This window comes from Macrobrachium rosenbergii, chromosome 20 (assembly GCF_040412425.1).
Source record: "Macrobrachium rosenbergii isolate ZJJX-2024 chromosome 20, ASM4041242v1, whole genome shotgun sequence".
NCBI lineage: Eukaryota > Metazoa > Arthropoda > Malacostraca > Decapoda > Palaemonidae > Macrobrachium > Macrobrachium rosenbergii.
The window spans coordinates 36528666-36554745 of NC_089760.1; the positions used below are offsets into that span (position 1 = coordinate 36528666).

Consider the following 26080-nt stretch of genomic DNA (forward strand, 5'->3'; position numbering starts at 1 on the left):
AGGACAAAGATGGTGAACTAATTAAAATTGATCTATTTCCGCTACCTTCACCTGCCTCACTTACCACCCTACCTTCTACCTGGTGGTCATCGACACTCATCGGTTCGATGTGGATATTGATGCCCGCTACTTCTTCCGCCACCTCTTCGCACAGATTTTCGTCTTGGGGGGCTGCGTCTCTTCCTGAACCTGCGCAATGAGTGGGCGCCACGTCCTTGGTACTGCGGCGGAGATCCGAGCATTCGGATAAAGGAGATTGCAAATCTCCTCTGACAGTACATAGGGACGGCCAGACGCTACATTTCTTCCAAATCCACCGACCCAGGTCTTCAGGGTCCACAGCAAAGAGGCTCGGATTGCTTGGTTAGACTGGAAGAGAAGGTAAGACTTGCTAAAAATATTCTCCAATTTTTTCGCATATATCCATATTGAGCCATTAAAATCAAAAGGGACTAAAGGTTAGCAGTCTCTTGTCGCTTACCGACACATCTGTTACCAGCTCGTAAAGAGCGTAACAAATCTCACAGCCGTCCGGGTGCCAAACAACCAGGTCTCCAACTTGCACCGCGCAGCTGGAGTGCGAGCGGCACACCTCGTGTCCGCAGGGTTGTTGGAGGACGGCCGTGCAACCTGGCTCCTGACAACGTACCATCTGTAAGTGGAATGATGGTACATGAGTATCATCAAGGCAAGACCCGCCGGAACTAAGTCCGGCAGCAAAAGTCTATTTTAACATAGATTTATGGATGATGGTACATGAGTATCATCAAGGCAAGACCCGCCGGAACTGAGTCCGGCAGCAAAAGTCTATTTAACATAGATTTATGCTACGGAATGGTTAACTAATTGATATTTGTGTTGTAAGCAAGTACTCCATGTTACTCTACCGTGACTTGTCACTGAAATCTCATTGTGTCACATAATATGGAATCGGCGTAATATGAGCGAAATAGAGTGTTCGCATATAGCCCATCTCTCAAATCGCCCAAGGCAGTAACCAAATAATGGAAACTGTAAAATATGACGGAAACCATACCCACCGGAGTGGTCAAATGGACAATAACATACGAGAGATCTGACTAGTCCGGTGGAGACTCCGCCACCTCAAGCAGGCGGTATACATAAAGTACCTTTAAAACAACTAAATCTATCATATCGTAACTCTTATTTGCTTTCAAGGGACAGTGTTCGACGCTCCAGCTACTAACTACTAAAAGTAATTAGTAGCGAGCTAACGAGACACCGCCCGAACTAGTCTGGCCCGCAAAGGGAAAGGAAGGTGAGTGGCGGAAACCCGGCGGAACGCGGCAACCAGTCAGGTGGATGCACCCTCCAAGAAGCCGAATACAACCTCCTATACGGAGGTGCCGAGCGCAAGCGATCGGCTTTCCTCTTACGAGGATGTCACCCAGGCAACGTCACCAGATTCTAATCATTCAGGTAAAGAAGGACTAGGCTATATACACGAAAAAGCAGGAGGTTAAACCTCCTTGTTCCTAGCCTACCCTCCAAAACCAAAACTTTTTGGCCTGGTCAGGAAGGCTAGGATTGAGCGCTACAGGTGTGGGGAGAGAAGAACCTTCGTACTAACTTAGCCTCACCTTCCAAAACCGAATCGGTCTGGTCAGGTGGCAAAGTATGAATTGAGGAGCCCTCTCACTATTCTAACCTCACCCTCCAAAACCTAACGGCCTGGTCAGGTGGGCTAAGTGTGAATGAGGAACTCTCTCACTAGCCTAACCTCACCCTCCAAAACCTAACGGCCTGGTCAGGTGGGCTAAGTGTGAATGAGGAACTCTCTCACTAGCCTAACTTCACCCTCCAAAACCGTAAAACGGCCTGGTCAGGTGAGCTAGGTAGCCTGAGCATCATGTAAGAGCGCATGTCATGCCTAGCCTAACCCTCCAAAACCGTATCACGGCCTGGTCAGGTAGGCTACGCTAGAAACTACCTTTCAAAACCATCCTTGTTACCAGAACAAATTAATATATCATATAATGTTAACCACCCATGATGTGGGTTAGCCTAAAGATTATATATATATAAACATAAATGATTCGGTGGCAGAGAAGGAACCCGATGGCCTACCTCTGACGCCGAATCACTCACATAAACTAATCCATTATACACATCAACTATAATCATGATAATAATAATAACACCATCGAGAAGGCACCAACTCGCTGGTGGAGGAAAGGAAACTAATAAAAAGACTCAAATTCCATGATCAGAAGTAATTGAGCCTGGCTCAAGCCATGATACAAAGGTTTCCTTGCCTCTTCACCAGCGACATGGTAAATTCTCCAAAATATGTTCCAAAAACCGAAATGGAGTAATTGGATAGTATCTAGCAGAATTTCGTTCTGCTAATTATAATTGTGGAGACTGAAGGTCGAAAACGCAACAGAGGCAAGCATAGCCTACGTTCGGCTACGCACCTGGTAAACATATATTACGTACAGTTCATAAATACTGTGCCTCTCGCGTTTAAAAACCAATCAGATATAGTACTCAACTTAGATGGTGTGAAATCCTCACGGGATGACATGATTAAAGCCGTAATTAGATTGAAAACACCCAAAAGAAAAAGACACGGTGTTCACGTGTTGTGCTAAATTTTGGAATGAAGATGGCGGGCGCGAGTGGTAGGTGGCAGCGAGCGGAAGGTAATAGGTAGAACGGCTCTCCCATGTTGGGGGCTTTGAGAATGGAGAGATCTGTTGGGCTAAGCATCTGTGATAGTGGCTACCACTCACCCCTTATTGCATACCGACACCATTGTGGTGATCGATCCAGGGGTAGTAACCCTGGCATTATGGATAGCTTTTTCTCTGGTATATTTAGCAATATTTATACCTAGAAATGTGTGCTATTGGAACCATTTCACTGGGTGAAACAGGTCGAGCCCAGAAATATATGATTAACTAATCTATCCTGAAAATGGCAAGACTATGGTAGCTCAGTCAAACCAAACCTTGTGCTATAAAAATGAGTCATTTATGCTTTCCAAGTTACAAGCACCTATATTTACAGCACTATCATCATAATTTTTATAGGATCTCTTCCTCAATGAAGTTTAATGCATAATGAATTCTATCTGAGCACTTGCTACTAAGCACTTTTCTCAATCAGTTTCTTGGCCTTCCCACCGGTTGTCCATCCTACTAATGAACACTCACAAGCATTTCTCTTCTGAATGTGTGCTTCTCTTCTCTTCTAATAATATACTCCAACCATCTCAGTCTTCAAGATATCAGCCTATTTTCCAGTGAGTAGTCACCATGTTCCTCAGTAACTACATTTTTGCATTCCCAGTCCACTCGCATTAAATCTTGGCCATTATGTAGTCATAAATCTTCAGAATTTCATTCCTATTCTTTGTAAGCACCCACATCTCCACAGAGTAGTAGTTCTTGTACAACCATTACAATATTTGTTTTATTCTTACTCAACGGTACTATAGCAATCTAATTGTAATTCATGCACACTATGAATTTTTCAATGCTGAATTTACATACATTCCAGTTTATTACCGAAGTATATGAAAAAAAGGGTTTACCACCTCCAAGGTCAATTTCTATTACTGAAAAGCTTTTAATTTGACTTCCACAGTCTAAAATAGATAGAACAGTTAGTTGCATTACATAGCAAAACCAGGGTTGATCTGACTGTTCCTCAAGTTGTATGTCATAGCTTTTCCATCAGGTTTAACGCACTTATACCTCTGACTTTTGAGTATTTGTGTGCTTTCCAGTCTAAGTGTTTATCAAAACCTACTAAAGGGCTCCAAGTATTAACTTTTGGGATGGCAATGTTAAAAATATGCAAAGTATGTCACATACCTGAATATTGCAAGGCTATCCATACACAACTTTCATTTCCACTTGGTAACTGACTTCTGATATTACTTATTACATGGAGAAACACTGTTGCCCCTCAAAACTCTTCCCTATGGAATACTATTTTCCAATTTTAATGCCTGAATAAATCTTATCTGTCACAGAAATATCAGAAAAATTATTTCTTTCCTCATTCAATTCTTATTTGAACTTCAGCACTCACCTTAATTCTTGCATTCACTATTGTTGTGATACACTGGATCCTGAAAAAGCTAGCTACTTCCAAGTTCATAAAAGGTGGTCCAGAATGGAGTGTGTTATATCACAGATGAATCTTTGACCACTCCAAAAACCTCAGATGGTTAAACTTTGGTTTTTTAACCATTTTTGCAAGTCATCAGTTATCAAAAAGAGCCAGGCATTCTTTCAGAACAGATAAAGGCTCTCCTGATTCTTGACAATGAGCTAACTCATCCTGCTAAACACAATTTGACTGAAAAAATGTATTTTTATGTTCACAATTTTTTTTGCCTCCTATTTTGCTTCTATATTTCAAACAATGAGACAAGGCACTATTGTGGCAGCATCTGACATTACCACTGGAGGTTCCTGGCCAATGCAATGGTAAAGTAAGAGTACAAGGGAAAGACCTGACTTGGATGCTTGTGGGGAACACACTACAAAATTTTCAAAGCTACTCTCTCAAGTCAACAATCTACAACTGGGCTAAGGCTTAGGATGACATATCTGCCTTTATCTTAGACTATGGTTGGTGTGGCTGAACAATGGATAAGAGATTACAGTCAAATTTCCAGGGTTTGAGGCTACATACTTCTAGCAATGCTTCAGGAAGGTCATATGATGTTTGTGAGTAAATGGACAATGGCAGTGGTAATCCTGGGTCCAACAAGGAGACACTGCTGACAATGTCTAGGATAATTCTAATGTCAATTAGGACAATATGCCAAATCTTGAAACTTCCAGGTTTAGCAAAATCTAGGAAGCACTCCATGTCCTCACTGCCTAATGACCATCCTAACCATGAAAAGGATTGGTTCTGGTATGGTTTAATTAACTGGAGGAAGCAAGACAACCATCATTAGGCTGCAGCATCATCTATCCTTTCCGTAGGATAGGCTTGATGTGATGCTTTTTTCAAGATTGCTATCTCCTCTTCAGGATTGCTATCTCACAGTATTCATGTCCATTGCCGCCAGGTCCATCTAGAAGCCTGTCTATGTCAGAGCCACAAACCAGTACAGCATCTGCCACTATTCTCCATTTCAACAGCCCTCTTTCCCATCATAGAGTGTCAATATAGAGTACAAATATTCTATGGTGAAGACATCTGACTTAAAAAAGTATTCTCTCATTGACAGAGTAGTTTACTCTAAAGTAATGCTTTATGGATCACTTGTGTGCCAAAACACATAGTTTAAGTACTGTTAATAATGTCCTGAGAGAGACATTTAGCTTATTAAACTGCAGAATTTATGGGCACATTCTAAGTGAAATGTGTTTCGTGGACTTTTTTTTTTATACCACACTGTTATATTACCCTTGTTTATGAGGATTGCATAGCTTTTATTGGCTTTAAGTTTGTTTCTTTAGGGTAAACTTACTAAATTGCAAGGTTAGGATAGGGCTAACTATAGGACATTGCCTTTATTGAAATTCTGCCAAACATTTCAATCTATTAGCATAAACAGCTGCCCTACGAGAACCACATGAATATACACTGGAACCTCAGTGTCTTATGGGCTGTCAATCTATTGAGATCTCAATCAACACTTGGAGCCAAGGTTAGCACATGTCTTTGACAATGCTTGACCACATCAGCTACCCAAAGTCTAAGGATGAGGAGACATGGCATTCAACTGCATCCTCCTTCAGGCAATAAAATGAATTCAAGCAATGTTCAATGTCATGCCCAGTTCAGTAGCAAAAGGTGAACCATAATAGGTAAGGAGAAATACAAAACAGGGAAGACCAAATACAAAAATCAGAGTCAAGAGTGAGATTTAGATAGCTACTCTCTGATACTGGGTTATAGATGTTCAATCTCCCAAGCTTAAACAGGTTGTGGTACTACTTTAGAAAGCCCCACTCCTTTGTCATAATCTTCCTAAGTGCTGTGTATTCAAGCATACATTTGTTAGCTAATTCCAGTTTTATCTAATTTGGCCTGTATCTTACAGTTACTCCATGTCTCTTTTCCTGGTTCTTTTATTCTATTTACAAGACATATTGGCATTTAATTTTGTGGAACCAAGCTCAACAAGTTGGATTCAAGTACAATAATTGTGCTCAAGTCTATAAATTTGTCTCACACTTATCAATAGCTTGAAGGATACTATGGGTGCTTTTTAACAGTTGCTCTATGGAGCACTACAGTATTTCTCCATTCCACTCTTATTCCTATTTAAGCAAACTAATGTGTACCTATTTAACCCTTTAACGCCGAAGCCCTATTTACAAAAACGTCTCCCGTATGCCGGCGGCGTTCAGTGAGTTAGCGCCGAAGCGGAAAAAAAGTTTTTTTCAAAAAATCAAAGCACGCTTAGTTTTTAAGATTAACGAGTTCATTTTTGGCTCATTGTTTTTGTCATTGCCTGAAGTTTAGTATGCAACCATCAGAAATGAAAAAAAATATCATTATCATATATAAATATTGGAATATATGACAGCGAAAAAAACCTCGTATATAATTGTATACAAATCGCTGTAAGCAAAACGGTTAAAGCTAATGAGTTAATTTTTTTTAGTTGTATTGTACACTAAATTGCAATGATTTTGGTATATAACAAATTTTAAAACGATCAAAGCAACACAGAGAAAATATTATCACAATATGATGCATGAATCCGTAACTAGCGGACGTAAAAAATGTTTTTTCAAAAAATTCACCATAAATCGAAATATTGTGCTAGAGACTTCCCGTTTGTTGAAAAAATGAAGCTAATTGATTGAATATTACTAGACTGTAAGTTTTAGCTTACAATTGCAGTTTTCGACCATTTCGGTCGAGTTAAAGTTGATTTTTTCTATTTATTGTGATTTATATGGAAATATTTCAAAACTGATAAAAGCTACAACCATGAGTTATTTTTTGTTGTATTGTACATGAAATTGTGCACATTTTCATATATAAAACTTTATGTAACGACTAATTTAAAACAGTGCAAACATTACGACAACGAGACGAAAGAATTTCTGAGATGTTTCTGGCGTGGACATAAGGAAAATGTTTTTTAAAAAATTCAACATAAACCAAAATATTGTGCTAGACTTCCAATTTATTGCAAAATGAAGTTAAATGATTGAATATTACTAGAATCTAAGAGTTTTAGCTTAAAATTGCGTTTTTTACCATTTTAGGTCGAGTTAAAGTTGACCGAAGGTTGAAATTTTGGCAGTTATCGTGATTTATGAAAATATTTCAAACTGATAAAAGCTATGAGCTATTTTCTGTTGTATTCTACATGAAATTGCGCATTTTCATGTACAAAAGTTTATGTAACGACTAATGTAAAACGATGCAAACATTACGACATGGGTTGTATTTTGTTCAGCGAAGTTACACAAGAGACGTAAGGAAAAAATTTTTTTCAGAAATTCACCATAAATCGAAATATTGTGCTAGAGACTTCCAGTTTGTTTGAAGGTACATGATTGAATATTACTAGAATGTAAGAGTTTTATTATAATTGCGTTTTTTACCATTTCGGTCGAGTTAAAGACCGACTTGAAATTTTGGCAGTTATCGTGATTTATATGAAAATTTTCAAAATTGATAAAAGCTAAACCATGAGTTATTTTCTGTTGTATTCTACATGAAATTGCGCAATTTATATATAAAACTTTATGTAACGACTAATATAAAACAGTGCAAACATTACGACAACGTGACGAAAGAATTTCTGGCGTGGACATAAGATAAAAAGTTTTTTCAAAAATTCAACATAAATCGAAATATTGTGCTAGAGACTTCCAATTTGTTGCAAAATGAAGGTACATGATTGAATATTACTAGAATGTAAGAGTTTTAGCTTACAATTGCGTTTTTCGACCATTTCAGTCGAGTCAAAATTGACCGAAGGTTGAAATTTTTTGTAGTCGACGTACGGTACGTCCACTCGGCACCCAACAGACAATTTTAGTCGACGTATGATACGTCCAATAGGCGTTTAAGGGTTAATCAGCCATGCCTTACAGCCTTAAAGGTACTGTAATGTCAATGTAAAATCATAGTAAATCAACTTATCTGGGCCTTATTTCTTTCATTTCTAAATCATATATTATTTTATGTTCACTAAATTTTGTATGTTACCTTCTAATCAAGTTTTTGTTACACCTGGCGAGTTGGATTTCAGCTACGTATTTTGTCTTACTCAGTCTCTTAGGCCAGACAAAAAAAAAAAAAAAAAAAATAAATAAACCTTACATATATTCTACTTTCCTATAAAACCTAAGTACCTGCATCACCTGTATTACTGAACATAACAAAATTTCTTTATCAAACAACTAGTACTGACACACATGCTCCAGGATCCTTTTGTGTCTATTGAAGAATCAGTGCTGGAACCTACATCAGATGAAACTTATTTTTAATTAAATTACATTAAACCTAAACTTTAGTTTTGCAACCTAATAGCCAAAGAAGTATGACTGGAAAATTATTCACTTAAGCTGTAATTCACAAATCCTATAAAATTCATTATAACTCTGAAACTTCCAAAGAGAAGGGTGAACAACATGCAATAAAAAGCATTCTCGGAAAACCATTTTTATCAACGAAAGTACAGTATAAATTTGCAAGGCATCTCTGTAATTAACTAATACCATCTCTATACAATAATTATTCTGTTAAAACTACCATATTTATACCAATTCATCTTTCCTTTTAATCTACAACTACTTTTACAACCCTTCAAAAATAAAATTAGAAGAAAAAGTATCACCCAGCAAAAACTTAGGGCTACTTACTTTAAGAAACAAAGTAATATCTGCTACCACTAAAACAACAACTAGACATGCCACAACACTCAAACTTCAAAGGAATTATGACGCACCATACTTACCTGCGTGGTGTCCTCTTGTCAAAGAGTCAGCTAAGTGTGTCTGTGTATGCAGCAACTGACCATTCTGACCTAAAAACCCAGCTCTCATGTCCAAATCTTAAAAAGAAAAAAAAAAAAACATTACTACCACAAAACAATCACTTCATAACCTAACAAAGCAAACATGAAATAAAACTTTCATTACAATGACAGTAATTCTTATAATGACTAAAATAAATGAATTTAATGTAAAGTAAAATCACAAATTATTAGTAATGCAACTAAACTGTGGGTAATTCAGTCCTAGTAAAGGGACGCATCTCTGAAAAGTGTTATCCAAGTATAAACAGAATAGTTTTTGCTTGAAGTCTGTGAGTTACATGTAAAAAAATTTTTATAGGCATTAATGTTGTCAGTGGATAAAAGGATTAGCTTACAGTGCTGGTATCAGATTTGTGACAATTAGCCTATGACACCTCTCTCCAAACTTACTTCTATCATTCTTATTACCCACTGAAGCCTATACAGGCAGTCCTTGCTTATCGGTGGCATTGGTTAACAGTGTTTCAGTTTTATGATGCATGGCTAATGATGTCATCAACCAGATTTTCACTGACAGTAACTTTTTGGCATTGGTAAGTGGTTTATCGGTGTCAGTAAGCAATATATCTGTGCCGATAAGTGGTTAACGGTGCCAATAAGCAGTTTATTGGCAATTACAACTTCGCACGTAAATGGAATTATTACCATAAAATTATTGGCGATTTTCAGTTATCAGTGCTCGGCTGGGAACAGAACCCCCAACGTTAACCGGGGACTGCCTACTAGTAGGTCCTCAAATTACGGTGGGGGATCTGTTCCAGCATTGCGCTGTAAGTTGATTTCCACGTGCGCTGTAAGTTGATTTCCACGTAAGTCAGTGTTTTGCCATTATCGGAGCCTTAACAACACTTACGGTGTTTGGCAGCGTAACCTGATGTTGTATCAAGTTACGGTGCTGTAAGCGCTGTTAACTTGAAGCCTATTCTTGATGTTAGCACTGTCAACAGCGCTGCACTTGATGCAACATCAAGTTACGGCGCTGTAAAATGCCATTACCAGCACTGAAAAAGTGCCGTAAGATCGAATCCGCCGTAAGTCAGTGACGCACTGTACATGTACATTTAAAATACCATGTTTTAAAATAAAATTCTATCCAGTATTCAACATAACACACCACAAAATGTATCTACCATTAAAACTCACCAACAATTAGAGAAGATTCTGGTAAGGCATGCATAAGATTTTCAAATGCTACTGTATCTATAAGATCATTAGGAGGCAAATATACTAAACAAATTGTATACCACTTATTAAAATTTTGGCGTATTGCTGCATGCCTTGTGTCACACTTCAGTGTCAAAGCATACAACATATTTCCTTACTAAAACTGATACATTAAACATTATTCCAGAACAATGTGATTCAATAAATATGCAGTTCACTTTGGTGTTTGCACTTTTAAGTTTAGTCTCTTGTACACCTATAGGATAATACTGGTATGTAGGAAGCTGACGTCTTGATAAACTATTTTATAATAATAATAATAATAAATATAAAATAAATACATAATGAATATAAACAGCTGTAAATTAGCCAGCTGATTAGAATGTCCTCTTGTGTTCCAATCATGAATACAGTACTCATTATAACACATACTACAAACAGTCTACTCACCTGTTGGGTATGGTCTTCTTTGATCACCCTGTTGCCAGTTAGTTGGTGCAGTAACAGAATAAGTTGAAGAAATACGGTGGGCATATTTAATAAGTTCCTCGCTATTAACAGGCCGTTTGTTTGCTTTGGTGATACTCTGTAACTTTTGTCTAGCTTGATAGAGTGCCACAGACTGAAAAAAAGTAACAAACTTTATAAAACAAAATTTTCATTCTTACAAAATTACTTTCATTACTTACTTCAAACCTAGACTAAGACTAAAAACATATTTCATGTATCAAGTTCCATTAAATAAATTAAAAAATATGATGTAGCAGTATAAAAAACCCAATGCATCATATTTTTAGCTTTTAAAAGCCACCGTAAAGATTTATTTTTAAATATGATAATTGGAGCTGGGAATGAATGAAAAGTAGAAGACTGAAAGGCATGAAGTTGGGGTCAAACTGACATTGCAAAGAACCTTTTGTACTATCCAGAGTGCATAGAGCAAGACAGGTTGTAAGCAGTGCCTCTGCATGGGATTCGTCTTCATCAATTAGACAATGAATATCTTTTTCTACTGAAATAAAGGAATTACACATAAAACCATCCACAACTAAAACACTTTTCGTAAGGAAACACTACAAATGCCTTAATCTTCGTCTAAAATCCCAACTACATTAATCCTTACTTTTCATCAGTCTCAAAGCCATAAAATCATTTATTTCACCAAATTTTAAAACTACACGGTTTAATTTTAGCCAATAATTCATTTATAACTAAAGAACTCTGGGTTTATCATTGCAAAAATGTTTATGCTATTTTCACTTTAAAATTGAGAAATCTAAAAAAGAAACCTAAAATATTTAATTAATTCAAAACAATGGCACAAAATCCAGTTTTTATTTTATCTTCTAGAGTAAAATTTCACTTAATTGATATGGCACTTCTTTGTTAATGGTAATACCTTATGTTGTACATAAATGGAACTGAGACTAGCAAAGGGAACAAGCCCGTTCCCTAAACTGACAGTCCAGTCACATTTTGCCCTGTATTCCATGTCGTTAGAGCTAACCCCTCAGCATCCATCCCAAGCTTGGTCATGAGGTATATTGCTTGTATATAGCACATTAATAAGAAGGATCAACTAAGATCACACAATGTGGTCACAAGACAATGAGCACCAACGTGTAGTCACAATACAATGGACTAGTCAGAACCACGCACACTGCTAGGGGATGGTAACATGACCAGTAAAAGATGAAGTGAAAAGCTACTAAACAGTTTAAACAAGGGAGATGAAGTCTTGAGGCTCATGTGCAATTGTATTTTGTTGGATATTACCTTAATTACTATGATTGGCAAAATACAACAATTTTCATGATAAAACTAATTATATGGATACTTACTTGCTATTAAGGTTAGCTTACATTGTCAGTTGCGATTGACATTTAAAAAAAAATTCAAATTATGCTTGGCTAACATGGTAGGGCTGTCTCTGTGGCCACCTGTTTTCCCACAGGTGGTGTTGGAATTTAAACAATTGAGTCAGAATTCTTCTTGACCACCCACTAACATGTGGGAAGGCTGGGTGGATTTCCACTTTAAGAATAGGTAAGTATCCAAATAATTCACTTTATCACGAAAATTATCATTATTTGGAATGAATCTTACCTACTGTTAAAGTTAGCTGACTACCACAATGAATGAGCAAGCAAGAGAAACAATGTTCAGCCAAGCAAACTAAAAGCTTTTTAATGGGGAGAAAAAGCTTCTCAACATTCCTGCCTGTTGTGTGATCCTTACTGGCAAGTACTGTAGCCAGATGTTGGAACCACAACAGGGTGTAACCCCTCGTAGCGAGACTTATCAGAGGATCCTTATAAGGGGAAAAAAGGACTATCTCGTAGAGTACTAGTGACTCCTGTGCTTGAGTCAAAAGCCCATTACCGACAGTCCAAAATTAAAGATACTACCACCTTCATATATGAAGGTATGCTCCTATACACCAATGTGTACTTTCACACTCCCAAAATTCAAAAACGGGACTCCTAACTAACGGTAAGATAGAAAGCAAGGTTACTATCATATTTGGTTCAAGGGAAAGAGTCCCCATCGCAACGAAAGGATTAGGGCTTTATGCCCCATGTACAAAACACAGTTGCAAGCAAACTCTGAACTTCTCTGTGAAGAGTGTGGAGAGAAGGATATCGTGAAGGTGATATGGGTAAAAGAAATAACAAAAAGTACAGAGTATCCTTCCCTGAGAACCATCACTACCAAAGGTTTGACTTGAAGCTATGCCAGGCACTTCTGAAAGTCTGCACATGGCCTACTGAGGATCTACACAGCCTACCTGAACTGGGAGTTCAAAACATCAGTTATGGTAAGATGTGTAAATTTTACCACTTAGAATGTGGGCCAGAACACTACTGAAGAAGAACCTGAGAGTAGTTTGGGAAAATTTTACAAGGGAATGACATGCAAAAAAGGCTGTAGAATCTAATATCCTGATTTGTGGCATTTAGGCGATAGTCTTAAACACTTAGGGGTTAAGGAGACAATGATGAGCCACTCAAAAAATGGCTACCAATGGTTGAGCAGGGCTACTTAAAAAGGGATTCTGACAAAGGAAAAATCTATTTCTGGGGGAAGACCTGTGTCAACCGGTGAAATTGGTTCCATCTAGCACATTTCAAGGTATAGGAATTGCTATATATACCAGAGAAAAAGCTATCTAGAGTGCCGGGGTTACTACCCCCAGTTCGCTCATCTATAATAGATGTCGGTATACACAAGGGTGAGTGTTGTCACTGCCACAGGCCTCTGCCCTGTAGAGATCTCCAATCTCAAAATCCCGGAAAGTGAGGAGCCGTCGCATATCCGACGCCCATCTCCCAGCCAACCAACACCTCAGCCGCCATCCCAGCCTCATTCCAAGTTAGCACCCCCCCCCAAGCTTGGTATGCCATTCAGGGGGGGAAAGAAGAACAGGGGTGGGTCACCGGGTGACACAGGTCTTCCCCCAGAAATAGATTTTTCCTTTGTCAAAATCCCTTTTCTGGGTTCGACCTGTGTCACCCGGTGAAATCATAACAGAGAAATAATCATACAAAGCTTGGTGAAGCCCTCTGACAACTACTGTGATGGAGATAAAGAAAACTATAAGTAATTACTGAGTTTTAATTACCCAAGTAGCAAAAATAAGACATGATTAATAACATAGGGCATACAGACACAAAATATTGGTTAACAACAAGACACTTAAATGCTAACAAAACGGGAATAAAGGCAATATGCAACATGGTCAGGAGTCAGGCTGTGAAGCATGCCTGACCTAAGGATAGACGGCAAGGTGAGTAAATGAGGCAGGTAGGCGAGAGAGGAAAAGGGACAGGATAACTAAGATTACATAGGCTAATCTAGAGCGGAAGGGACAATACTTCCTGCAGCCACTGTGGAAAATTTTAGGGCCTCTAGAGATTTAAGGTAGTGGCGTTTGAATACTGATGGTGATTTCCAACCCGTATATTTTTTAAGATCCTCAAAGTTCATATTATGAAAATAATTAATAGAGGTGGCCACTGCTCGGATATCATGAACCTTAGGTACTGAATCTGGGTTAGCTTGCTTAATAAAATACAGTATTTGTTGCCTGATGGCCTTTAAGGAAATGGTTCCTCCACCTTCCCTAACAAAAAGAGGGCCAGACATTATATTAGAAGTTCTATCTAAATAAGCCTTTAAAGTAGTGACTGGACATAAGGACAGATCCTGTGGAAGGGGGATAACCTTCCAAGGGGACCATCTATCTTGTGGATCTTCATTCTTAGCTAAAAACTTGAGATCCGGGGATAACAGAACTTCTCCTGACGGGAGGAAATCAACATGGTTCAGTTCTCTAGAGAGAGTGGACAGTTCAGAAATTCTGGCACCTGAAGCTAGGCTAATTAAGAATAACGTTTTCCTTAACAGACTCGAATATGAACAACGTTCATTATCAGTGTCCGATGCTAATTTAAGTACGTCATTTAAGAACCAGGAAACCATGTGGGGACGGGTTGCTGGTCTCAAACGAGCGCATGCTCTAGGGATTGATGAGAAATATGAGTCCGTTAAGTTAATATTGAAACCATGTAAAAATGATATTTTATGATAAAATAAAGTTTTGTACATACTTACCCGGCAGATATATACTAGCTATAGTCTCCGACGTTCCGACAGAATTTCAAAACTCGCGGCTGCGCACAGGGTAGGTCAGGTGATCAACCATTCCCGCCGCTGGGTGGCGGAATAGAACCATTCCGCTTTCTAATCAGATTTTCTCTTCCACCTGTCTCCTGAGGGGGAGGCTGAGGGTTATCAATCTTCCATATATCTGCCTGGGTAAGTATGTACAAAACTTTATTTTATCATAAAAATATCATTTTTGTACATGCAACTTACCCGCTCAGATATATACTTAGCTGAATGGCACCCTTGGAGGAGGGCAAGAGACAGAAAATAACTAAAAACGGGAAAACAACATATGTTGTAGGATAAACAAAAACCATGGTTCTTACCTGATTGGGCAGAAGACTTCATGGATACTGTCTATGAGTCTGCTTGCCTCAGGAGCCCAGCGAGGATGTGACCTGTGACTGACAGCCCTTCTGGATCGTGCCAATGGGGATGACCCACTAACATGGCATGAGCCTATAGCAGATCGTGTCAAAGGGGGCTGACCCACTTACATGACCGAGCCTACACCTGAATCGTATCAATGGGGCTATCCCTCTTACATGACAGAGCTAGGTGTCCAACAAAATACAAGGAACATGACAACCAATCCCGACCACCTGACCAATCCCAACCTTGTTAGTGATAAGAATTGAAAGGGAAGCATAATTCCATCACCCTCTTTCAACCAACCATAAAAACACACACCACCAAGCCTTAAAAACAACTGAATTAACTAAACTAAATAGGATTGGATTCAGCTCCTGTCCCAGCACCGAATCCGCGAACGTATGCTCCTAGAGAGAAGCACTTATCTCAACGTTACTCTAATATCTCGTAAGTAATGAGATGCAACGTTGAATTACACCTCCAATAGGTTGCCTCTATAATAGACTGAGAGACAACGCCTTGTGAAAAGCCAAGGATGTAGCAATGGCTCTCACTTCATGTGCTTTCACTCTAAGGGAGCTTAAAGTGCTCATCTTCACACGAGATATCCTCTTCCTTGATGACGTCCTTAATAAAAAAGGACAGCGATTCTTTGAGATCGCCGAAGGATTCCTGACAGAGCACCAAAGACTTTCAGGCGATCCTCCCAGTAATTTCTTCTTTTCTAAGTAGAATTTAAGGCTCTGACTCTTCTTCATAGAGTCCTCTCCAACTCATGTCCTGTCACAGAAGAAAGACCTTTTAATTCAAAAACTCTTTGGCCACAGTTTTAAGGATTCTCATTCTTAGCAAGGAAGAATGGTTTTAAAGGAGCAAATAGCAACCTTCCTTTTAAAACCAACTTTGCCGTCTGCAGGCTTGTATTTCAGTTTATTCTCTTAGCTGAGGCAAGGGCAAAGGAGGAAAAGTGACTTCCTGATGAGATCCCTGAAGGAAGCTTGATGAGGAGGTTCAATTTTTTAGACATTAAGAATTTCAAGACTATGTCTAGATTCCAACTGGGAGGTTTCAAGTCATGAATTTTGACGTTTCAAAAGACCTTATAAGGTCATGAAGGTCTCTGTTTTCCGAGATATTCAGATCTCTGTGTCTGAAAACTGAAGATAACATACTCCTGTATCCTTTAATTGTGGATACAGCAGAGGTTGCAATGTTCCCCAGGAAGATAAGGAAATCAGCAATGTTTGTCACAGAGGTACTGGAAGAGGATATCTTTGGTCCTGCACCATCTTCTAAAGACCTCCCACTTCGACTGGTAGAGCGAAGAGGGTTGAGGATCTCTGGCTCTTGCAATAGCCAAGTGAGCTTTGTGCGAAAAACCCTTCTCCTCCTGACCAGACCTTCGATAGTCTGAAGGCAGTTAGACTGAGAGCGGGGAGATTCTTGTGGAATCTGTTGAAGTGGGGCTGTTTGAAGAAGATCGTTCCTGTGTGGAGGCGATCTTGGAAAATCTACTATCCATTCCAGTACCTCTGTGAACCAATCTTGAGCTGGCCAAACGGAGCTACCAGGGTCAGTCTCGCCTTCGGACGAGTTCAAAACTTTCTTACCACTTCTCCCAGGATCTTGAATGGAGGAAAAGCATACCAAGAGAATCCTGTCAATCTAGGAGAAGACTGTCTATTGCAACCGCTCTGGTCCGATATCGAGAGCAGTAGTTTTCTTCCCTTGCATTCCAGTGGGTTGCAAATAGGGTCGATATTCGGCCTTCCCCAGGTTCCACAGTCTTTTGCAGACTTCTGAATGGAGAGTCCACTCTGTGAAAGGACCTGATCCTTCCTGCTGAAAAGGTCGGCCCTCATGGATTCCTCTCTCCCTGTACAAATCTGGTGAGAGTCTGATCTTCCTCTCCTGAGCCCAGAACAGCAACGTTTTTTGCCGTTTCGAAAGGGAGAAGGAGTGTGTTCCCCTCCCTGTTTTCTTATATAAGCCAGGGCAGTGCTGTGTTGTCTGAGTTCACTTGGACTACTTGTCCTGAGACAAGTAACTCAACTTGATGAGAGCCAAATGTACTGCTGACAGCTCTTTCTTGTTGATGTGCCAGTTCACCTGGTCTCCTCCCAGGTGCCTGACACTTCTCTCGACCCTAGTGTTGCCCCATCCCCGACTCGAGGCGTCTGAGAACAACACTAGGTAGGCTCCGGTAACTGAAGAGACAGTCCTTTGCATAATTTTTCGAGGGTCTAACCACCAGTTGAGATCCTCTTTATCTTGTCCGAAATTTGGAACAAAGTTGCTAAGTCCTGAGACTTCTGGTCCCATCTCTCCTTAGGTACAACTGAAGAGGGTCTCAGATGAAGTTTCCCAGAGGAAACGAACTGTTCCAGCGAGAAATGGTCCCCAGCAGACTCATCCACTCCTCACAAACAATGTTTTTATCCTTAGAAAAGACTGTCACCTTTTCTATGCAGCCCTTCTATTCTCTCCTGGGATGGAAAGGCTAGAAAATCCCGAGAATCCATCAGAATCCCCAGGTAAACAATGCTCTGCTCGAGGTGGAACCTGGGATTTCTTGTAGATTTTACTAATAGTCCAAGGGACTGTGTCAGATTTAAGGTGATCGACAAGAGTACTCAGACAACTGTCCTTTGATTGAGCTCGGAATCAATTGCCAATGTCACGAGATACATTAATATCCTCACTCCCTCTAAGTGAAGCCAGCGTGCCATTCCTTAAGATGCCCTGAACACTTGTGGGGCGCTGGAGAAGACCGCACAGGGACCTGAACTGGCTTTTCCCGAATCACGGGCTCAGGAACTTTCTTGAGCAGGGATGAATGGGAATGTGGAAGTAAGGCACATTCCTGCAGGTCCAGGAGACCATCCAATCCCCTGGACGAAGAGCTGCAGAACCGAAGAGGTAGTTTCCATTTGAACTTCGTCTTGATCACGACAAGAAATTCAGGGCGCTTACATCCAGAACCGTCTCAACCCCCCAGGATTGTCCAGAAAAAGACAGTTGTAAAACCCGGGAATGGAGGTCTTGAACGGTTCTAATTTCCCTTTCCTGGAGCATTTGTTCCTGCTAGAAAAAGAGCCAGATGATTCTTGATGGGATCCCTGTAGCTGGGGATAACTCCCTGGAGTTGATGTTAAGGAGGACTTTCCCTGAAGGGGATAAGGTAACCTCTTCTTAAAATGGAGAGGACCAGTCTGTCCCCCCTCTCTGTGCCCAGACCTGAACGAGAATTGGGAGTCTGGCACCCACTGTCGCCTGGAGTACTGGATTCCTCATTTGGTCCCTTCTGATAGGCCCGAGAGAGGAAGACCTTCCTCTTCTCTTGGGGTTTTGCTCCTGAAGGAGGATCTGGACGAAGGACCACCTTCGAAAGGGCTCCTGAAAGGGCCTTCTCCTTCTTAGCGAAAGGGGGGCGGCAGGTCTGATCCTCTTGATGACTGGGCCCAAAAGATCCTGGGAAGTCTAGCCTTTTCAGATAACGTCAGCCCTCCTTCACCAAATTTTGAGAAAAAGTGAGGAAAAGGGAGCAAACAGAAGAGGGATCTCTGAAGAGGAGACACAGACCTCGTGAGGAAAGAGCTGAATACTGACCTTTTCTTCAGAATAGCAGCTCCGAATAAGGCAGCGACTTCATCTAGTCCCTCACTGCTTTGTCCAAACAAGACAAACACTCCACGAAGTCATCCATACACAGGAATTCTAGGATCCCGAGTCCTGTTGACCAAAGCTCAAGAGACCAATCCATAAAGTTGAAGACCTCCACAACTCTAAAAAAGACCCTTGAGGAGATGGTCCATTTCGCTCATTCCCAAGTCGCCTTGGCTGAAGAAAGAGAACCTCTCCTGGAGAGTCTACCAGATTAGAGAAATCTGCGTCAGCTGATGTAGAGTCTAACCATAGGCTCCTTGGTCTCATACCAGATTCCTGATTTTCCCAAAGTTTCAAAGGAGGAAAGAAAACCGTCTTGCTTGCATCCTTCTTAGATTGCATCCACTCTCCGACTCCTTTAAAGGCCTTCCTCATGGATGAGAGGCGCATCTTGACGAGGGGAGAGGGTCTCTCAGACTTGGTGCTGTCCCACAACCCGGAGAAGGAGGGCAGCATGACAAGAGAATCTCAAACTCCTGAATCAGAACCGAAGCCAACCGTTTGTAATCCGAAACTCCAGCGTCCTTAGGAGAATCCTCCTCTGAAACTTCCTCCAAAGCAGCAGGCGGAGAGGAAGGCTTAAGAGAGAAGAAGAGCGCCTATCAGGCGAAGCGAGCCTGGAAGGAGAAGCACCCTGTCAACGGCCATACCAGAGAATGGCGCCTGACCCCGAGCGCCCTGACCGAGAGGGGGTCCTGTCCACTGATGAGAGCCTTCCAGGAGAGGCCCGCGGCGCGCCTTAGGCAGGAGGCCCGTCTGCCGGAAGGAGGAGCTGGAAGACGAAGAACCTGTCCCGCTGGAACTTGGCGTGACTGCGCCTGGAAGGAGAGGACTTCTCTCGATGACGAGCGCCTGGAAGAAGTCGCCTGCTGGGAGACTGGCGCCTGTTCGGAAGAGCTACGAGGCTTTTAGAAAACTTGCTAGAAGAAGGAAGCTTACAGGAGAAGAGGCTTTTGAAGAAGAGAGCTTCCTGGAACTCTTGACAGGAAGAAAGTCATCCTTCCTCCTTCCAGACGAGGTGTCCTTAGCAAGAGATCCAACAAGTGCCGATAACTGCTCTGGAGGCCGATCAAAATCTTCTTAGGTCAATCCTTCACTCCTGCTGGAGAGGAGGAGGATCTGACTCTCTTCCTGACAATAGGAGAATCCTCAGAGGAAGCGCTCAGGGCTCGGAGTCAAAAGCTCTACTCTAGGAGCCTTCCAGGATCTCTTCAGAGGGCGCGACTCCTCAGCCGAACTCCAACCACGCCTCGGAGAAGACGCAGCAGTCAGGCGAGAAACACTTCTTCAGGATGCCTTTTCTGCCTTGGCGATCCAAGGCTGGGGCGCAACTACAGGATCTGCCGAGCTTCGCCTGATCGTTGGGGATGCTCTACATCCTCCCTGCGAAGACATTCCTCCTCCACTGGTCCTGGGAGTTTGGAAGAGGTCTAGGCCTAGGAGCAATGCGGGGATGATCAGACGCCCCTCCACTACACTGGGGACACTGCACATATCACTGTCACTCTTACCTTTCCTTCATCCACGCAGTTTTGCGATTTCATCTGATGGTGTTCCGCTTTCATCGCAGCCATTTCAGAGGACCCCCTCCACAGGTTCGATGAAGGAGAAGGGGCTGAAACCAAAGGATTAGGAGAGAAACTGGGTTAATCTCTACTTCGTGCTCAGCAGAAGCGAGACCTACTCATCGAGCTTCTGGAGGAAGCCTTCTAACTCTATCCTTTTCAAGCTTCTTCAAATAAAAAGTCAAAACCTTCCATTCCTTGATCAGACAATTTCTCACACTCCTTGCACCTGTTGTCAATAGAACAATCATTCCCCTACACCTCATACATACAGTGTGAGGTCTACCATGAAGTCGGCAGCCTCACCTTACGTTCTTGCCCAGCACACACACGAACACAGGCTAAACATTAACGTCAGACATCTTAATGAACAATCCAAAAGCAAATCAAAAACAGTCCACAATAGCGTATGCCAAACCAAAGATCCAATGGTCACCAAAATCAGAGAAACAGATCCTCAACAAAGCGAAAAACGAAAATCAAAGCAGGAGGAACCAACAACAGATGTTGCGGAACCAGCGACAGAGAAAATCTGATTAGAAAACGGAATGGTTCCTATTCCCGCCACCCAGCGGCGGTATGGTTGATCACCTGACCTACCTGTCGCGTGTGCCGCGAGTTTTGAAATTCTGTCAGGAACGTCGGAGACTATAGCTAAGTATATATCTGGTCGGGTAAGTTGCATGTACAAAAATATCTTTTTTAAAGCCGACTTTGCTGTAGTAATAGTACTAGAGGCCAATCCTTTTTCAAATAATGACCTGAAGAATGAGATTGCAAGGTTCGTGGTCATCTCTTTAGCTTCAGATTCTCTCAGGAATAATGCTAACTTTTTAACTGCTGAGTCATATTGTCTGAGGGGTAGATTCCTTTTGTCAGATTCTAAGAACAGTGTATTAATAGGATCAATATCAGCATCTTTCTGAGCTGCGAATTTCATGAAGTCCATAAAGCCAGGGCATTTAGAATTCTTGAGGAAGCTGACACAGTCCGAGTTTGTACTACTTGTGTCAATTTTGGCTTGGGGATTTGTATGCACTGGACTTTCAACTCTAGAAGAAGAGGAAACCAACTGCTCTTCGGCCAGTTGGGTGCCACCAGGGCCACTTGACCTTTGAATGACCTGAGCTTGTGTAAAACTTTCATCAACAGGTTTATTGGAGGAAACAGATAGATCCTCTGCCACATGTTCCAATCTATTGACATCGCATCTGTGGAGTGAGCAAGAGGGTCCAGATTGGGAGCAACATAACATGGAAGTTTGTGGTTGCTCTCTGTGGCAAACAGATCTACCTGGAGATCTGGTACCTGACGGCAAATCCACTTGAATGATGTTTTGTCCAGAGACCATTCCGACTCCAGCTTCATACAGACCTATAACTTTACTCTGCACATCATCAAAAGTAGTAGAGACCTACACCACACATACCACTGTCACCCACTCAACATGGCTACAGACCACACCACTCCACAACAACACTACACTCAGAAAAATACAAGATGGCTAACTCAGGCGCCCACCACAAAGAACACTTGGACAATAGACAAAAGAAACCTTTGATGCCATCTCTAGACCACTTCTCATCAACAAAGAGTTTACAAACAACAACATCCGCCAATTACCAAGCATTTGTACATAAATGGCGAGTCATCCAAAATCAGAAACTTCCTAACAGCCCAGCCTCCAACACCCTATTCATGCATGACATCCAACACCACCTAACAACAATACATCTCTCATATGCAATCTAACAATCATATCAATACAAACAAAACAGCTACACACAAGAATCACATAACACAACTTGAAAACTGGCTCACACAAAACAGATTACAGGTAGCACCAACAAAATCCACAAGTACACTACTCACTAGTCACAACAAAGAACATCAGTACAGACCCACAATCAACACCACAATTCCACACACATGAAAACAAAATCTGTGAATACAACACTTCAATGTCATTTGCTCCACATGTCAGTAACATCATCAAGAAATGCAGACCTAAAATGCACTAAGATCACAAGGCACAACATTTGGACAACAAAAAAATTCATCACAGTATACAAACAATACATCAGGCAACACCCTTAGACAACACACAACTAAAACTACAAATAATACAAAACACAGCTCTTAGAATCATCCTTGGCAGTACACAATCCACACAATAGAACATCAGTTCACCATCAGGCAAAACAACATGAGGGCAAATCAGTCATAAACAGCACAAACAGCCCATGCTATTACCTTCACGACCACCCTCCAACACACAGGCAAATAGTGAATACACCACACAGACACTATACAAATATCTTGAATTCTATACCACCACCCACAAACATCACACAAAACAAAAGCACATCCATACTCACCTCACCAGACAAGCACTTAATAACCTTCCCAACAACAAAATACTCACACCCCCACCCAACATAAGCAGCACAGAAACACAGCTCTCAAGATTGGAGAGAGTACACCTGACTCGACTTCACTGTGGTCATCACAATCACTCACCTAAAACACCCAAACAAACAGACATATGTCCACTCTGCCAAGTTAGTCCCCACACAATTACACATCTCTTAGTAGATTGCCCTAACTTGGCAGCCCTTAGACAACAATACAACATCCATACTACCACACAGTTATGGTCAGATCCAGTAAGCGTGGTGTCCTTCTTGCACGGTGCAGGCTTCCTGGCATAACAGAGTCTGGGGAACCACAACAACAACAACAACTCCAGCGGAGTTGTCCTGGACAGAGAATCCGCAATGACATTCCGGACACCTGCCAGATGGGTAGCTGACAAATGCCAATGGTGTTTTCTTGCTAGGGAGAAAATTGCTATCATCACTTGATTGATCCGGCTCGACTTGGAGCCCCCCCTGTTTATACAATGCACAACTACTGCGCTGTCCAGTACCAGCCTGATATGAATCTGTCTGGTTGGACGTAGTTTCTTCAGAGTTAGAAATACTGCCATTGCTTCGAGAATGTTGATATGGAACTGGCGGAACATAGTGGACCACGTTCCTTGAACTTTTTTGTGTTGGGAATATCCTCCCCACCCGCTCAGGGAAGCATCCATGTGGATCACCAACGACAGAGGAGGAAATTGGAGAGGTACTGACCTTGACAAACTCTTGACTGTTGACCACGGTCGAAGTCTTTTCCTCAACACCAGCGGAATTAGGGACACCTTGTCTCTGAATCTGTTGTTGGCTCGTCTCCGCCACACTCTGTTTATGTCTTTCAGTTTGGCTTTCAGAAGCAGGTCTGTTACAGATGTGAACTGAAGAGAACCTAGGACTCTTTCCTGGGTACGACAAGAGGCTTTTCTGTTTTTGAGGAATTGCCTGGTGGCTTTGGCTATTTCCCTCCTTTTGGCTGGCGGAAGAGACAGTTTGTGTGAGTCCAGATCCCACTGGATTCCAACCACTGAAATCGAGCCTCCGGAACTAGGCGGGATTTCTCCCTGTTTATTTGAAAGCCTAGGGATTCCAGGAAGCTGATCACTATGGCTGTTGCTCTCCGACATTCCTTGGCGTTGGATGCCCAAATTATCCAATCGTCTAGGTATGCGGCTAACATGATCCCCTGGGACCGCAGTTGCTGGACTACTGTTTCTGCCAGTTTGGTGAAGATTCTGGGCGCTGTGTTGAGCCCGAATGGCATGACTCTGAACGAGTAAGCTTGTTTTCCTAGTCTGAACCCTAGGTAAGGAGAGAAATTTCTCACAATCGGGACGTGATAATAGGGGTCTGAAAGATCTATAGAGGTGGTGACGGTTCCACGAGGAAGTAGGGTCCGCACCTGCGAGATTGTAAGCATGCGAAACTTGTCGCATTGAATGTATAAATTGAGACGAAACAAGTCTAGGATTACTCTTTGCTGACTGGAGCCTTTCTTCGGAATGCTGAACAGTCTGCCTTGAAATTTCAGGTGTCTCACTTTCTTTATAGCCCTCTTTTGAAGCAGGTCCTTTACGAAGTCCAGGAGGGCTTTGGATGGGGACTGATGGAATCTGACTAGCGGAGGAGGACCTCTGCTCCAGCTCCATCCCAGACCTTTGGAGACTATGCTGTGGGCCCACGGACTGAAGGTCCATTGGTCCCGAAAGAGATACAACCTCCCGCCTACCTGAGGAGACTCATTGGGCGGGAGAGGGCTTACCTCCTCTACTACCTCGGCCTCCTCTCCCTCGAGAGAGGGAACGTGACGCAGACCTACCTCTGAAGGAGGCTCTGGCTCTGCTTCCCCTTGCGTTCCTATTAAAGCCGCGAAACGCCCCCTGGCTTTCAAACGAAGCGTTGAAAGCCGGGGACGCCACGAAGGTTGGAGAAGCAAGGGTATGCTGAGCCGGCTGCATCAGCACAAACTGTTGCTGAGGCTGGGCTTTTGAAGTCGAGGGCTGACCGACCTGGGAGACCGGTACAGGCTGTAGCATAGTCTGGGTGTGAGGTCTTTTGTACCTCCTGAACCTTTTCCCTGATTTGGCTTGAGGTCCGGTGGACTCGGTGGCCTTCCTTTTGAAGGGGAGACCCCAGCGGGAGCGGAGGCTTTGATTTGCCCTGGTTGCCTCCGCCAGGACATTGTTAACCTCATCCTCCGGAAAGATATTGGCGCCCCAAATAGAGCTCCTCATGAGCCTATTGGGTTCATGCCTTATAGTGGCGTCCGCAAAGATGTGTCTCCGGCAATTCATCCTCGCCACTATGAAGTCATGCAGGTCCGCCTGGAATCCCGCCAACAGGGATTTGGTTAGGACCTGGAAGAGAGGTTCTTCCGTGTAGATCACAGCCGTTGCCTCCGTCAGAGTCAAGGAATGCAGGGAACGACTCAACCTGCACTTGGCTTCAAATTCCGTTTTTAGAAGAGCCTCCGGAATCTTGGGAAGCTGTTCACTGAAGAGGGATGAAGCGCACTCGGGGTCAAGTTTGCCCACCATGAACGTGGCCGGAGCTCCCAGCCAAATTTCCGAATCTCCGTGGAAGACAAGAGAGGTGGGATCTGTCTCCCGGAGTTGAGGTAGCGGCTTACCCTCGATGCCTGCCTGACTAGTCAGCAGTGCTACCTTAGTCATGCAGGGGGTAGGGATGGCATCCCTTACCGAGAACATAGTGAACGTCCCCTTGAAGGGGGTAAGTTTAGTGTTCTCCGCCTCTCACTCCGTGAGAGTGCGCATCAAGGTGGATTGGGCTTGGTCCCTAGGGAAGATGACTGTCTCCTTCGGGACCTTGTTTGATCGAAGGGAGGAAGACTGGAGGCATCCGGAGCAGCGTAAGTCTGTGCCGCCACTCCGGAGCGCATAAACCTGGAGAGCAAGCTCTCCTGGGTCTGCATCCTCTCGGCCAAAGACTTCACTGAATCTCCTCAAGACTTTAAGCCCAAAGCGAGCTGAGAGGAAAGGTCATTGATCCTAGCTTCGACCTTCTTGTCAAACTTCTGCATGAGAAGTTCTGCAAAAGCCTCAGGGTCAAAGTTCTGCAACTGCCCTGGATCTCACCCCTCAGGGGGAGCAGCTTTTTGCCTTGGGCTAAGGACAGTGCAGGATTAGACCTTGGATCTGTAAGCCTCAAGGTAACAGTAGACCTTCTGTCCTCAAGGTAAGTAGATTTCTGGAAACCTTGAAAGGAAG

At 42.3% G+C, this 26080-nt stretch overlaps 1 protein-coding gene across 2 annotated transcripts in view; it reads right to left on the reverse strand.

Annotated features, from left to right (window-relative positions):
- Nucleotides 1-26080, reverse strand: part of MED4 (mediator complex subunit 4) — a 44789-nt gene that overhangs the window by 9857 nt on the left and 8852 nt on the right. The window contains exons 4-5 of one of the 2 annotated variants that reach the window (XM_067122565.1): nucleotides 10616-10787; nucleotides 8921-9016 (exon numbers count right to left, since the gene is read on the reverse strand). In XM_067122565.1, the coding sequence (XP_066978666.1) occupies nucleotides 8921-9016; nucleotides 10616-10787 (268 nt within the window). Of the gene's footprint in view, nucleotides 1-8911; nucleotides 9017-10615; nucleotides 10788-26080 lie in introns of both variants that reach the window. The other variant, XM_067122564.1, reaches the window with a different exon arrangement.